Source organism: Simochromis diagramma, unplaced genomic scaffold (genome assembly GCF_900408965.1).
Source record: "Simochromis diagramma unplaced genomic scaffold, fSimDia1.1 OVJJ01000557.1, whole genome shotgun sequence".
Classification (NCBI taxonomy): Eukaryota; Metazoa; Chordata; class Actinopteri; order Cichliformes; family Cichlidae; genus Simochromis; species Simochromis diagramma.
The window spans coordinates 3,480,278-3,497,229 of record NW_024387156.1 but is presented as its reverse complement, the minus strand read 5'-3'; the positions used below and the strand labels follow the sequence as shown (position 1 = coordinate 3,497,229).

The 16,952-nt window shown below is 39.9% G+C and overlaps 1 protein-coding gene across 9 annotated transcripts in view; it reads right to left on the bottom strand.

Moving 5' to 3' along the window:
- mast2 (microtubule associated serine/threonine kinase 2) overlaps positions 1-16,952 on the bottom strand; it is a 142,917-nt gene that overhangs the window by 54,624 nt on the left and 71,341 nt on the right. For 5 of the 9 annotated variants that reach the window (XM_040048413.1, XM_040048414.1, XM_040048415.1 and 2 more), the window contains one exon: positions 11,844-11,875. In XM_040048413.1, the coding sequence (XP_039904347.1) occupies positions 11,844-11,875 (32 nt within the window). The other 4 variants (XM_040048417.1, XM_040048419.1, XM_040048416.1 and 1 more) reach the window with 3 other exon arrangements.

Below are 16,952 nucleotides of genomic sequence, written 5' to 3'. Positions count from 1 at the left end.
AATTTGCTTGCTAGCAGATGGTTGTCTGTAGTTTTCCATGTCATAGTAAACCTAAAAACAACTATATACACAGTGGACACTAACAGCATTTCTCAGAGAATATGAAATAGTATTTTCACCTTGAATCACCATCCCTAGTTCCTATAGGTTAGTTTTGCACAGCCAGCACAGCTTCACTGGTCAATCCAGTAGAAGACCTGAAGGTTCAGCTGCAGAGGACAGCCCAGGGATCTGGTGTCTGTGCCATGTTTTGCTGGCACAAGATGGACCTACACATTATCAGGCAGTTTTAGCTGACTGCAGTTCCCATTGTGCCAATTTAATGTCAAATAGCAAGTATAAAAGAGGAAATGATATCAAAGAACAGTGGAGCTACAATCTTTTGAAGTCTAAAACTGACAAAAGAAGCACACTTTTGTTTTAAGCGCAGGCTAATGAAACAATAATGCAAAAATAGAACCATTTTGCATTTGAAATGATGTTAAAACTATACGGCTAACTTAGAGAGCTTAAAATAATCTGTATGTAGACATTTCTGTAAATGATGGAAAAGTAAAATGTATTATGCTTCTGATCCGAATGTGATAAACGCTGCTACAAAAAAAAGAACACAGTTTATTTTAAAACCTTCCGATCACCTTCAATCAGTGCAAATGATGACTGTTATGCCTGATTACAGCTTAACGTCATCTGTCGACTGTATCCACTCCAAAAACTGACAGAGCCTGTTGCTATGCAGGAGTCTCACTTCACAAGCATTCTTCCCTTAAAAACACTGCTCTGGAGGTAACAAAAGAGCAACACACCACAGGACATGGTGACACGTGTGTGTGTGTGTGTGTGTGTGTGTGTGTGTGTGTGTGTGTGTGTGTGTGTGTGTGTGTGTGTGTGTGTGTGTGTGTCAGCTGCTACCCCTGTTATTACAGGGAGCAAAGAAAATTGCTGCTTCAAAGTGTTAAGTACAGCCCTGTCTCTCCCTCTTGTTCCTGTTGGAGAAGCTACTTCTGCTTTGACTGACAGAGAGGAGAGAGCAGAGAAGAAGAGGGGTCAACTGAGAGAACGACAGACGAAGGAACACGATGCTCGTTGTCAAATCACACTTAGGTATGTCAATGTAAATATGGTCATATCGAGAACATAGGATAAAAAAAAGAATTTGACAACAAACGTGCACACTGCAGATGCCAGCACCAAATGACAATAACTTATACTCAAAAAGCACCCGTTCATACATCAAAACACACATCCAGTTAGCTGACCTTCATTTTGGAGCTGCTCCTGCTGAGCATTAAGACATGCAGGGAAGAGGAACGATAAAAGAGAGGAAAACGGAGCAAAACACAGGCAGTGGCATGAAAATAAAAAAGGCATATATGAAAGAGGGAAAAAACTCAATGAAGGTAAGATAATGGAGGCTACCAGAAATGAAAGAGAAAGGATGTGTTTGTACCTTTTGGAGCGCCGCAGCATGCTTCTCTCAGGCAGCGAGAAATTGGAGAGCACCGTCCAGAAGGACTCAGACATGCTAACACTAGTGCAGTGCAATCATTGCTCTGACACGGCGACACTCGGCAGAGGACGCGGTTAACAAACAGATGCTGGCTTCCACCTGCCACACCGGCAACATCAAATGCGTGTGAGAGCTGTTAGTGTCTCTCCTCCCGCCTTCCCTCTTCTTATTCTCCCTATTCTGATCCTTTCTCGCTGCACAGTGCTGCCTCCTCCCTTCTGTCTTCTAACCCCTGTGTTTCTAAGTGAAGCTCAGCTGACTTCAGTTTCAGCTGAGACACACTTGTCATCAGGTCACAGATGCTCACAGACAGATATCTGAATGCAACCAATACAGAACTGATGCAGAAAAGAAACACTTTCTATTTAATTTAAGCACTCAAAGCATTTTCTGCTACAAGCTATAAATGATTAAATCACACACACATTCATGCAAAACTTTGATTTATACCTAAACACTTGTGTAGGTACACACTCCAACACATCAGGAGCAACTTTCGGTTCAGTGTCTTGCCCAAGGTTACTTCAATACATGGACAGGCAAAGCTGGAGGTCAATCACCGACGTTCTGGGTGGTACAGTAGATGACCTGCACTACCAATGAGTATGGGTGATATAATATCTATTTTTCAATTCTGCCATATTGTTTATTCAATGGTCTTCATCCCTTTAGCATTTTTTGGGCGGCTCTCTATCCTGCTCGTTCATCTGAGAATGTTCGATAAGAAAACACTTACGTAGAAAAAAGTAGTTGCATGAAAGGGTGTATAAGGATGAATGTTCAAAGTGCTTTGAGTGGTCAGGTAGCGTGAAAAAGCGCTATAAAAGAACTAATCCATTTAACATTTTTGTATAATAATATTCTATATCTAACAATAACTATAATATTGATGAGGTGATTTCATTTATTTGAATTCCAGCGGTCAACCGCATTTGCAAGTCTGGTTGTTTCATAAAGTCAAATTCAATGCAGAAGATTGTGTGTTGTTGTGTTTGTGTTTGTGTGAGTGTTTTTGTTTTCCAACATAAAAGATGGATTTAAACTAAAATTAAGAAGCTATAAACGATCAAACAAACAACCCTGCAAATGGAAGCTGCTAAACAAAGTGAGTTGCTCTTTAAAAACAGCAAAAGAGTGTTGTAAGTGCTTTCTTGTGTCACCAGATGAACACAGCTCATTAGTGCCGTTTGCTGGATGCTCTCAGCGGTCTGTCAGCTATAACACCAACAAAAGGTCGGCAAACTGAGTAATGGGGACAAAAAAAGAAGGAGAACACAACACACACCCCAAAAGACCAAACAGTTATGAGATGACACGCAGGGTGGGTCTTACCTCCAAAGGAAGGGGTTTCCCCACTGGTAAACAGGGGCTGACAGGGGGCCATCACAGTAACAGAGAGAGGGAGAGGAGGACGAAGAGGAGAGGGCGAGGTTGACTAGGGCGGGCTGAATGACAGAGGGATGAAAGGAAGAGGGGGAAAGCAGGTGCTGGAGGAGGCTGTTGTTGCCGTGGCAACGCAACTGAGCTGGTGACCAGATTCTGCCAAAAGAGGAGGGAGGGGAGGAAGATGAAGAGAAAAAGACGCAAGGAGAGATGTGTGACGATGTGTGGGTGTGACGATGTGTGGGTGTGCGCTGGGCGGTTTAACACCATCAACTCCCTGCCTGCTGTGCCTTTAGCTGGACCAGAGGAGCTACACTGTGACAATTTTTACACTACACTGAAACAAAGTTTAGCAAAACCTTCTTTGGTTACTACTCATGGCTAACACTTGCTCTTCGTTGTCTTAATAGCGTACTGACATTGTGATGGTGCTCTCCATACCAATGACCTCAATGGGTTTCTTGCAAATCTGTTCTTAATAATGATTAATTTAGAATTCAAATCTGTGCTTTAAAACTGTTTGTACTCTGTGAAGAAATTCAGAAATACCTTAGATCATGTGTACATACAAGCACAGAAGTTTAAACTACAGTGCTTAAGAAATGTATTAAACTACAACCCAGTGTGAGTTTTATCCCACAGCTACTATAAATTACCAGCATTGCTAATTACCAAAATCATTTGTTAATATTTCCATAATGATTAATCCACCAGCAAGTACAAGCTCTTTAACCAAAATGATATTTTTAAATGCTAAAATATAATTACTGTTGTTAACCATGAATTTTCAAAGTTACTCTTTTACAATAAAGCAGAAAAAATGCAAAGCACATTATAATTTTTGATTAAGGTGCCAAATTACAGCATTCATAAACAGAAAATTTTGTTTAAATGGTTTAATGTTGAATGATTAATATCTGACTTTGACCATTGTACCGGCTCAATTTGGGTACCGGCTCAAACTTTTTTTGTTTGCTTTTTGTAATTATTTGTTTTTATGATAGGTGGGTTTAATGAATTTGCTAAGCACTCAAAAAACTACTCCTATTCCCTGTAGATGCAAGATTCACCACTTTATTTTTCTTTAAACCGCCATCATTGACAAAGGAAGCACTTTAGAAAACTGTACTTTTTCTGTCTTTGAATTTGGACACTGTTGTTTCATTTTGGTCTAAGGAGCTTGGAAAGAAAAGTGTCTGAGGCATCTAAGAGCATTGGTGGAGAGTCCAATGCTCTCAGAACTGAAGAGTGGATGAGAGGCGCAACGTCTTCAAAGAAACTTAAAGAAGTCCAGACGCTTTTCTTTCCACACTCCTTAGACTACGATGACCTGGATGACTGAGAACCTTCACAGACATGTTGTTTCATTTTCTTTCTCTTCTTTTTTTTTTTTTCAAGATTTCTTTTACAAATCCGTCACTGGATTCTCCATGAAGCTTAAGATGTTTCTGTGTAGTGAGATAGTTGGGTGACAGCATGCAGATAACAAGAATGCATCTATGGATGTAGAATAATTCTGATTCAATGGTAAGATAACAGTGGTGGTGAATGAGGCCTAATAGCACTTGTTTACCTGGGTAACCCCAGTTCTCTGACAATCAAGATAGGTATCTCACTATAGTAAGCACCTTCTGGTGTGACCAGTCATGGACACTAAACTACCACCACATCTTTCAAAGACAGACTAATCACTTCAAGGACACAGCATCTCACTCAATCTTCCCCCGAGTGATCGGGGATTTTCTTTGACTGGTACCTGCTGAGAGTCTGGAAATCACCACAATTCCTGAGTCGACCTATGAGCCAGCATTTTTTTATTACAAAGTAATAATTAATCCTGAAACAAAAACAAAAAATAACAATGGTTCAGGACCACTGAGGAGCTCTAGTGATCTGCACAGGAAAGAAAGCAATAATGCCTGGTGTTGGGCCAAGGGTTATTAAGGGAGGTGTTGAAGACTGTGTGTCCTTGAAGTGATAGGTCCGTCTGATACAGACATATTGGTAGTGGATCTTCCACTCAGGTCACACCAGATGGTATTTCCCATAGAGAAATACAGAGTGACGCCTGAAAGAGAACACAGGCTCCCTCTCAGTTAGGGAGGGTTCCTCATCTGAACTAAACACCACGAACTTGTTGGTTGTGTAGAAACTATACTTTTTTCAGTAACCGGCTGACAGTATAACAATTATACTGCCTGAACATACACCACCCGAGCAGAAGTCACTACTAAGTGTCCCCAACATATTGTCTGACTGCCTGCAGATGTCCCCTCACAGCAGGTAGAAAGCCTCACATACCAACTTCTCACAGCCAGAGATGGCTGGACACAGTCTCGGATCAGCTTCAAAGAGCTCTGCAAGTACTCCCAGGGAGGCACCGGGTCAGCAGGTAGACTGAGCTAAGTCATAGCACTAATGTGGATAGAATTGGTCTGACTCAATCAGTTTTGTCTAACTCACTGGGTTACAGTGAGTGGTAGTGATAAGAAGCACACACTGTTTTAGGTTTAAATTCAGCTGTCAGTTGTCACAGCTATGCAGGGCAGAATGACCTTATGGTGTTGATCTCCACGTCCCCTCCCCCCTGCTGGATGGGGCAGAGTGGGAGAGACCACCTACTGGGAGGTCAAGGGCTGCACACATTTTAGTATCTGCAGTTTTTACCTAACATACTGTAAGGCCATCTGTGGTGTGCCTCTATAGTTTTTAACACACCAATTTTGGAAGCAGAATTAAAGACAAAGTCATCATCAAATGCTAGCCTGGAAACTAAGTCACACCAGCTGGCATAGCAGTGAAAAAAACAACACTGTGTCCCAAATATTAGTGTGGAGCAGTCTGACCAGTAGGTTTTTGGAAGGTTTGTAGTGACAGTGTCACATAAAGTTGATTGAGATGAGCTGAAAAATACCACTGAATATTATGCAGTGTAAGATGATGCATGTTGCTTCTCTATATTAACACGAACATATCAGTCAACTCGAAAGCTTGGGGGTGTGTGTGTGTGTGTGTGTGTGTGTGTGTGTGTGTGTGTGTGTGTGTGTGTGTGTGTGTGTGTCTGTGATTCTTATTTTAAATAACAGCAGTGTGCAAATTCTTATAAATAAATATTCCAATATATTATTATTATTAATATTTAATTATTCTGGAAGTTAGCTACAATATATTTTCTTAAAGGCCAGCATTGCCTTAATAATTTGTTCAAACCTCCACAGAAAGTAAGAAAAAACAACATTAGCTGTATACACATGTGAAAGAGTGCAAGCACAGAGAGTAATCTGTTAAGCTGATGAAGGATTTCCCTCCCTGCTGGGATCTCACTCTGATACCTTCTCGTGTTCATGGCTCCTCATGGTTTCCATTTCACTGACACACTATGTATGTACACTATGTGTGTTCAGCACTGTGAATGTATGTGGGTCATTGATGTGTCACCTACACAAAGTTTCCGTCTTTATTTGAAAATATTAAAGTTTAAATTGATATCAACATCTCACTCATGTATGCACTAACTTTCAATTCCCAAAAGCAATATGTAATTTTTTTATATTTTATATCATCAATGCTTTTAATTCTCTTCTTTGGTATCAATTTTTTGTTGTCTTAAATGGATCATATGAATATTTACAGTGTAATATATGAAGAGACTTTGTCCAATGATGTCCAGTTTGTGAAATACAGCATGTGGTTAAGCAATAAAAACAACTGTTGGGGATGTTATTTGAAATTAATGTAAAGACAAAGCTAAGCCTCTTAAACGTCTGGTTGGCCTATAGTTTGCTAATGTTGCTAACTCTTTTTAAAGTGCTAAATGTACTGTGGACTGTGGGAACTTGGTCACTATTAGTGATTATGAACGTGCCATGAAGTACGAAGTGGCCCAACATCAGTTCCTGAGCTTGTCCTATTCCTATAAGCTTAAGATGAGCACTTTTCTGTAATTTTCCTCTTAAAATAGAGACTAAACAGATAAATCACAATATTCACATTATTGATCTTGAGGTGGTACTTGTATATAAGAATACCTCTGTCTGTTTAGCACAAATAAACGAGAAGGAAATGGGATACAGCTCTTGTTGTGTTGATATGAACCTAATCTTCGTTCGCTTTCACACACAAATTTGAACATGCCGTGTACACACACTCTTACTGGAGGCGAAGTTGCGGGTCTCCTGATCGCTCCCTCCTCCTCTTCATCTTGTGTACTGGGACAAATGAATCAGCTGTAATCGTTAATAATCCACCCGCCTGTATCAGCTCATCTGTCGGTCAAATACATACTGACCACTGAGCAGCTCCTCCAAAGGACCAGAAACTCTCATGTAGTTTAGTTTTCCATGGGTCAGACTGCTGACAGCACCTTCATGTATAAAAGAATGAGCTTAGCCTGTGCTACGTCAGCACCTACTCTTATCTCCACACAGAGACTCAGCTGTATGAGGTATCTGGGGTAGACTGCTCTTCCACCGGCAAGCATGGGCTTGCTAATTCACAAACACACACAAACAGAGTGTGGAGCTAAGTGCAAGCAACACACATATTTATCTGAGCTGGATAAACAAATTTGGTGTGTGTTACACAAACTCAATTGACCTTTCCTCCTTCTCATTTTGTCTTCCTCTGATGAATCCAAAGTCTGTTAAAAACACAAAATAAATCCTTTTGTTTCTCTTCTTGCATAAAACGTAATCCCAAAGTCAGAGAGAACATTACGTTCTGTGTTGTCCCATCAAGTCAGAAAAGAAAAAGGACCAACTCCTTAGTTATCAGCTCCTGTTACCGCTCAGCCATAGCAAAAGTTTGGAGGAAGTGTCCTGCCTGCACGTCCCCAGGAACAGAGTGCCTGCCAGAACCTCCCCGGGTACAGCCGGCCCTGCTAATCTCCCTTCAGTTCCTTAAAAGTCTCAGCCTGTTTGGGATCAGACCGTCCAAGAGAACTGACTGAGTCCTCGACAAACAGCCTACAGAGGGACGGGTGAACAGAAGGCTCGAGGGAGGGGTCAAACAGGGAGGTGGGAAGATAAAGAGTGGAGTAAAGCCTGACGTCTCCTTCTGTGCCGTTTGGCTTGGCTTATTATGGGAGAATTTCTAGAGAACATTATATCTGGAGAAAATATAATGTTTGAAAGAGTGTTTTAATGCTTTTTGACCTGTTTAAACTTTTATTCCACATGGTTTTTCTTTTGGGGTTGTCTTTGTGTTTTGTTTTATTTTTTTGTGAGGTTTTTCTTGACAAAACTCAGTCTTATTTTTTATTCCTGTCACATTTACCAAACTCCTACAAAGTCCTACAATTTTTATGGATTCAACCTAAAATTATTTTAACCGACTCCTCTTCAGATGGTGTTTTTCTTTGGGTCAGGTTTTGAGCGTACGTTAACACCTAAAAGAGAAAAGTCAACACAGGAGACACTTCCATGATGCTATATTAGAGCATGTGTGAGGTGCAGCTGTCCACTTTCTGTCTCTATTCTCATTTCCGAGAAGCTTTGGTACACTGCTAAGCGCGACGGGCTAAATGCAGCTCATAAGCCACATCGCTAAGTCATAAACAATGACTCCAATCACAGCTGGCTTTGGCTGCGTGAAACACATGCACACACAGTTCGGTTCATTTGGAGTGATTACTGAGCTAATATAGAAGCTGCAGCAGGACACGAGAATGCCATTAGAAACTATACTGGGTCTTTGTGTTTGCCTCTGGACTTGGAAAAGTTAGATTAAGGGGTCTGGTGGGGTCAGAATTTATTAGTGGAAGTTAAAATTAAGGTCACTGAGGATTCTCACAAAATAAAAGTGAGCATGAGTGTCACATGATTCCCCCACTGAGCTCCTTTGCAAGCCCCCAAACAAAGAACACTTTTTCTAAATGTCATCTTGCGTGTGTGTAACTGACCTTATCCCATCTTGTTACTGACGTTTGAACACAGCAAGTTTAACATGGAGGGGTGAAGCCAAATTGTAATTCAATTAGAATTTTTTAGTACCAGAATAATAAAATAAAATCAACTGCTTATTCAGGCCACCAGATGGTGGTGCTGAGTTTCTAGTGAGGTAAGCAGAGTTGAGATTGCTCATTAAACAAACATGGTGGGCTCTGAGGAAGAAGTTAGAACAACCATCTGAGTTTAAATTAAACTCATGGGCTTATTTTGGATTTTTTTAACAACGCTGGGACAAAGAGACGGAGATGAAAAACAGCCTAATATTCAGGGAACCAATGATCAGCTCTGTAGAGTCAAAGATTCGAAAGGAACAATGGGAGGGGGAAAGTTGTTTTGGGGTTGTTGCTACAGCAACCACTTTTATACTTTGAGTGTTTGTTTGTTGAAATTTACCACAATTTTGGTGGGCTGGGATCAGAAAAGAGTTCAAACATTGGGCACAATTTTATACACCACCAGAGCCAGGAGGAAAAAAGATCTAAAGAAATACACGTTTACATCTTATGCTCTGGGTTTGGTCACGATTTTAGCAGCCTTTCTCAGTACTGCTGATGCTAAATATTCCTTAAAATATTCCTAAAAATTCATTTCATTTCACATGATTTTCTCATCATACTTGGAATTGCAGCCTCACAGGCCTCAAATGCCTGGAAAAGATGAAATATACATCAGTAGTTCCCACGTTGCTCATTAATGGAAGTTGTTCATGTGAGACGAGGGTTTATCCTGGAAGATAATGCGGATTGTGAAGATGATTGTGGGAAATCTTTTGATTTGCAAGTAACACAGAAACCATCCAATCTTAGCTAAATGGTGTTTACTTTAACCAAACAAAGAAGTAATGAATATCAGTGTTCATTGAGAGTCACATCAAACAGAGTCAACACCTTGTGTATTAATGTGATTGGCCAATAAAGCTGATTCTAATATAGGGCTTCAGCTATCATAGCAGACAATGATGCAAATATTTTAGTGATCCTGTGAAATCAACTTGCAATTTCTCTGCCTTTGAAATGGAAGCTCAAAGATGGGGGCCAGGTCTGAGACCACTTGCCATTTTCCAGCTGACTTCGGTGCATAGATATGCCAAATAAACTGGGAACAAATGGCAATAAGGCAGTTTCCGATCAATCTGGGTCAAGCTGGCATGTGCAATCTGTTTGCGATAGTGCTGCCGTGATCAACTGTGATAAATCTCAAATCTACTGCCGTCTGTTACAAATCTGTTCATCAGATGTGTAGTGCTGTACCAAAGCCAGCGACAGACTTCCCCATACCACACGTCAGGTGTGACTATCTGCCACAGACTGGGCTGTTTCTAAAGAGGGCCGGTTCTCACACGGAGCCTTTTTACTGTACCTGAACATTACAAGCACTTTATACAACATGCCTCATTCATCTAATCACACACATTCATACAGGCATCTTCTGCTTCACACTCTGATAAATACACTGATTCTTTGGTACGCAAAGCAGTGATCAAACCACTGTGCTACAGCAAATTTATAATATACAATTATTTAAAAAAAATAGATGCCACTAGTACTGTACCTCATACCAAGTATGCCTCTTTTTATAAGACAAAATGAGACATGCTTTCTGGTGTTAGATGCACTGTAAACTACTCTAACAAACCTTAATAGCTCTGATTTGTGTGTTTTGTCGTTTCATGGAGCCGACAAGCAGCTACTTCTAATCTGTTCTAGAAAGCCCAAAAATTCTGTGCAATCATTTTCCAACCAGTGTTTTCCTGGTCATATGGAGATCATCGTCCTAATTTTATTCTAGTTTAACTAAAGCTACATAGATTACTTTTTAATGACAGTAGGCAAGAATATATAATATTACCCAACACTAGTGCTGCTACGGAAAACATTCCCTCAAGACATTTTTTAAGATATCAAGTTCTTGAGGAAGGCAAGAGGAAGGTTGCAAAGCATTTGATTCCTCATTTCCTAATGGACATGGAAGTTAACTTAACCTCCATCATTTCTGTTGAGACCTGCAAGAAAAAGTAATCATTTTGAGAGAAGGTTCTTCTCTTACACTTTCCAGGAAGAAACAAGAAACCCTCTGCAGGACTGCAGAACAGCTTTAGGATGACTGAGCACATTCTGGCAGTGATTTGTTCTACTGTGAACCCACATCGGCACAAATATGGCCAAGAAAGACTCAGAAAACCTATAAAATTCAGAAAAAGCTTTTTCCAGTGAACAGAGAGACAAGACTAATTAATTAAATGACACAGGTCATGTGTGATTATAGCCCAGAAGTAATTTAAAATTCCTTCTGAGCTATAATCAGCAGAGGTATGTTTGTTAACTAAAGAGGGAGAGAAATGAATGAAAGAAAAACTGCTTTGGACATGTTACAAGAAGAACATTGTACCGGTATGAGGAAGAATGACTGAAGTGATTACACTGACCAGCTGATCTACCACAGAGTAACTCCATGCTGAAGGTTTTGCAAAGGCTCGCAAACTCCACATTACCTCAACATCAAGATAAATACAGAGAGACCTCAAAACACTGTCAAGGGAATGTGACTAAAGTGCAAACGCCTTTAATAATTTCTCTCAAAATATTAAACAAGTGCTTAAATGCCATTCTAGTGCAATCATCTGAACTGTTATGATGACTGCACTAGAATGGCATTTTCCCCAATGCACCTCTGACTTTTGGTAGGACTTATCAGCATGACATTACATTAGAACTTTGCCACGCACACACGCACAAAAAGATATAAATAGGCCTAAGCACACAAACAAACTTAGTGGCCTCTAAATAATAGCTCTTTATCCCTTCACTTGAAGCTCTGCTCAATACTAATGACCACTAAAGATGAAATTTAGGATGAAAGATATTGTTTTCCAAAGAAATTTAAAGGACCCGTACAGTCAGAGGTGTGTATAAAGTTGATTGCTTTGCACCATAAAAACTTTCCAACCATTTCCATATAAGGCTGGAAATAGACAAAAGGCAAAGAGAATGATGGGTACTTACAAGCTGCCTCTTCTGGGAAGGCTCAGTTCCTTCTGAAAAAAAAGGTAGAAAGAAAGACACGGTGTCAATACTTGTAGCATTTTCCATTTGTCATTGTATGTCAAAAGCACTACATCTCTTTAGACATGACAAAATATCAGTTGGATCTTTTTGACCAAAAAGTGTCACTGTGACGTAATTTATACAGGCAGCTTCAACATGAGACCCCCGGTCATTGTGGTTCAGTGCGACCAATAATACACCTGCGTAAGGGATTGAGACTTTACTGCTCAACCAAATGTTCTGATTAACAATTTCACTTCATTTCATTGCTGTCTTTTTTGCACATTTTTATCATTTGCCTTCTTTCCCACATGCTGAGACAACGTCTGACTTTTGTTGAATGACAGTGAAGAAAGCAGCAAGAACTATTGCAAATTCAGCATCACTATCTTGTGCTGTGGATGCCACGCCCAATGCAAAACTGCATGTTTACACGAAGTCAAAGCCAGGTGAAGTCAAAGCTGTTTTTAGTCATGTTTTGTTCAGTTATTTATGAAGTCTTGAAAAATGGCCTCAAAAAAAGAAAGCTAATTATTACGAGACATAACAGCAGTTAAAATAACAGCAGTTTTATTGGTTAATGGAGCTTAAAAAAAAGGAGGGTACATGAGAGTAAGAAGATTTTACGTGAGATCAAATATGACTAATGTCTCCTTTAATTCTCACTGTATTTATTAAACAAAGGAGTTATTATGGTTCATTCATTCAAAAGCACTATGTGCTTCACATTCTAAATGCCTCTCAGTATTAACAATATGTTCCACCTAAACATACTCAGTGTAGCACCTTTAATTTATTAGGATACTGTCATTGTTTAACCTCCTCAGACCTGGCGTCCACATATGTGGACATCACATTTTGGGTTATTTAGACCAAAATACTTAACTTTTGCTCTACAAGGGCCTGATATCCACTTACGAGGACATTATGCTGCTACTGTTCTATCGAAGTTTTAAATGAATATCCTCATATGTGGCTCTCGTTTTTCTTAGAAACAAAAATCAGGTAAAAAAAAAAATTTTTTAAATAAATAAATTGGTATTTCTTTGTTTTTACATTCATCGGTCCCCAATATGCCCAAATATCAAAGAGAAATCAAAAACGCATGCAGTGGAAGAGTTCGGGTCTTAGAAGGTTAAACATCTGGCATTCAAACTGAAGTCAAGTAACTTTTACTGCGTTGGTAACGTAAATATAAAATGAACGCATGCGTTCAATCAAAGATTGACAAGAACTCAGTTTACAAAATGGTGAGTTTATTTGTTCAAGTGTGATGTACTGTCAACAAGTGACCACACAGTGGCAGTGCAGTGCTTTTACAATCATGGGTAGGCACCAACACTCATAAGTTGAGAAGTAATGAGGCAAAACAAAAAAAGCAACTCATAAGAAGCAACAGACATTTCCAAGTGTGAGCACGTAAGCAGAGTCTTGATTTATACTGAGTATTACTTTCTTTAATGCATGAATGTCAGTATGAGTGAAACAGTGTTGCCCAACTCAGCCCGAAAGCAACATTACAGCCCTCATAGAGAGCACGTTTAGTCAATACTGCTAATCAGTGTTTCTGTGGCAGATATCAGGTGTGTGCGTACGTGTGTGTGTGTGTGGTATTGTCCTATGGCTTAAGCTGATAGACCCTGACGAAGTGTTAATGGTGTTTTTCCAACTACAATGGTTGGGAACCCGGCAAGCCACAGTTTAAACATCTGATGATCTCCCCTACACACACACACACACACACACACACACACACACACACACACACACACACACAAAGTACTGACATGACAATTTCTGTTTGCTTTGAAACCATCCCTGGAAATATTAATTTACCAACTGATTAGAACTACAAATAAAAAAATAAAATTTTTTTTTTTTTATCAATTACTTATCTTACAAACAGTGGTTTATGTCTGAGTGTCTGCACCATTTAGAAAATGATACTACATCTGAAACATAACATTTTTAGAGGACCATCTAAATGCCCACATCCATAGATGTATATGACTAAGCATAACTGTGATTTTGTGCATCAGGGTTTTGGTTCAGCCATGGCAGGGATGAAAAATGCAGCATCCCCTAATCAGGATCAGTTTCAATCTTGTTCTTTGAGTTTTAAAGTAATCATTCACTGCCACATTGATTTAGAAGACTCTCTATCAAAAGAGAGAGAGAGAGAGAGAGAGAGAGAGAGAGAGAGAGAGAGAGAGAGAGAGAGAGAGCGAGAGATACCTCTTGGCTCTGTTTTTAAACCTGTTTTTATCTTGAACACAGTCCTGCGTGGGGCGGCTGTGTGATCTGAGTCAGATAGGCTCTCTTCATATCTCTCTGCACAGATAAGCTTAATGGGCATAATGGAGTTCAGCTGAAGTAGAGTGAGTGGGTGAGTGAGAGTGCAGCAGAAGTCTGCAGAGGTGTGCTATGATAACATCAATCAAAATGTGGCTTTTTTTGGTTTTCACTTAGCCAAGCACAGAACAGAATCACAAATTGACCAATTAGCTTGTTTGTGTGTGTGTGTGTGTGTGTGTGTGTGTGTGTGTGTGTGTGTGTGTGTGTGTGTGTGTGTGTGTGTGTGTGTGTGTGTGTGTGTGTTCGTTCCTGTAGGTCAGGCTGGAACCAGGAATCCTGTCAGTCATGTAAACAGATTTTGTTCAACCCCAGAGGGACAGGAAATGGCTCGAGTCTCAAAAAGAGCAGCTCCCCTTTTTTTTTTTTTTTTTTTTTTTAAATAATCCGAATCATGTTTCCCTCGCGCCTATGTTTACACTGCTGTTGTAAATACCTCGAGACACAAGATTCATTAAGACCTTTCTTTCCCCTACTTATTAACATTTTCTAAAAAATTAAAAAATGAGAAGAAATACAAACTCACATTACCCTTGAACTACCCTGATTCCTTTAGATTTGGATTCCAAGGAACCATAGATAATTTCTTACAGAGGTCTTGAGCAATATTTCCCTATGCTTTTTGAAAGTTTTTCTTTGGACACTGACTGCTTCTTCACTCATTTTCAGTCAAGCTCTTGTATCTGATTATTTTCCTGACCAATGATTTGAGTCATTCGGGTATATTAAAAAAAACATTTTAGTTAAGGGATGAACCAGTGTTGTGTCTTCATATAACAAACGCCTTGACAAAGAAATATTTAAACTGCATCTTTAGGCGCTTAGTTACTAGCAGGCTGTGACAAAAACATATTTGCTGTTTCCATTTCTTTAGTTGAGTGCACACACAAAAAAAGCCAAAAATAAGTCCCAAAGTTGGTACAGTTTATCTTGACATGCTGTGTGGTGTACCCTTAAAAACCTGAAGAAATTAAATAAGCAGGAAAAAAAATGACAGCAGGCGAATAGCAACACAGAATTGAGGAGAAAAATGCAGCAAAGACCGCACACAGAACCCATAAGATTGGTTCTGTGCTACTGTTCGCTGAAGACTAATCAGAAATGGTTCTTAGTGGACGGGTGGCTGTCAGGAAACCATTCTTAAGGAAAGGAGGGATGAAGTTTGCCAAATTACACAAGAACTGGAGTCAAAATCAGAAGTAACAGGTTTTATGGAGTCATGAATCCAAATTTGCTATTTTTGATTCAAATCGTCATCAATATACAGCGGGGAAAATAAGTATTTGACACATCAGCATTTTCATCAGTAAGGGGATTTCTAAGTGGACCATTGACACAACATTTCCACCAGATGTTGCCATCAAGCCAAATATTGAATCCATACAAACAAATCAGAACATTGAAGTATACAAGTTAAACCATAATAAATAAAGTGAAATGACACAGGGAATAAGTATTGAATACATGAAGATAACAAGGGGCAAAATGACATAGAAAGCCAGGAGATCACCTGAAATCTGTCAGTATTGATAGAGAAATCCTGTCCCCTATCAGTACTAATTGATATCAGCTGCTTTAGTCCTAATTGATGGCCTATAAAGGCTCCTCATTACCCAGAAGGCACACAGGAAAGACTTCATGATGGGTAAAAGCAAAGAACTCTCTCAAGATCTTCGTAATCTTATCGTTGAAAAGCATCGTGATGGGAATGGTTATAGGTGCATTTCCAGAATGCTGAATGTTCCTGTGAGCACTGTGGGGGCCATTATCCGGAAATGGAAAGAGCAGCAGTTCACCATAAACCTGCCACGATCAGGTGCTCCACGCAAGATCCCTGTCCGAGGAGTCCAAAGAATAATCAGGAGAGTTCTCCAAGAGCCAAGAACCACTCGGACAGAACTTCAGGAAGACCTTGCATCAGCAGGTACTGTTGTTTCAAAGAAAACTATAAGCAATGCACTGAACCGCCATGGCATCCATGCACGCTCACCACGCAAGACTCCATTGCTGAACAAAAAGCATGTCAAGGCTCGGTTAAAATTTGCGCAACAGCATTTGGAGAAGCCTGTGGATTATTGGGAGACTATAGTATGGTCAGATGAAAGCAAAATTGAACTTTTTGGCAGCCATTCTACACACCATGTTTGGAGAAGGGATGGCACTGCTCACCACCCCAAGAACACCATACCAACAGTTAAGTTTGGGGGTGGTAGCATCATGGTTTGGGGCTGCTTTTCAGCAAGGGGTACTGGCAGACTTCATATTATTGAAGGCAGGATGAATGGAGAGATGTACCGGGACATTCTGGATAAAAATCTGCTGCCATCTACCAGGAAGCTAAAAATGAAAAGAGGGTGGACATTTCAGCAAGACAATGATCCCAAACACAAGGCCAAGGTAACAATGAAGTGGTTTCAAAGAAAGAAAATCAAGTTGCTTGAATGGCCCAGTCAATCACCTGACCTAAATCCCATAGAAAATCTATGGAGAGAACTGAAGATTAAAGTTCATAAAAGAGGCCCAAGGAACCTTCAAGATTTAAAGACCGTTTGTGTGGAAGAATGGGCCAGAATCACTCCTGAGCAATGCAGACGACTGGTCTATCCATACAAGAGGCGTCTAGAAGCTGTAATCACCAACAAAGGCTTTTCTACAAAGTATTAAATAAAGTGTGTTCAATACTTATTCCCTGTGTCATTGCACTTTATTTAATAT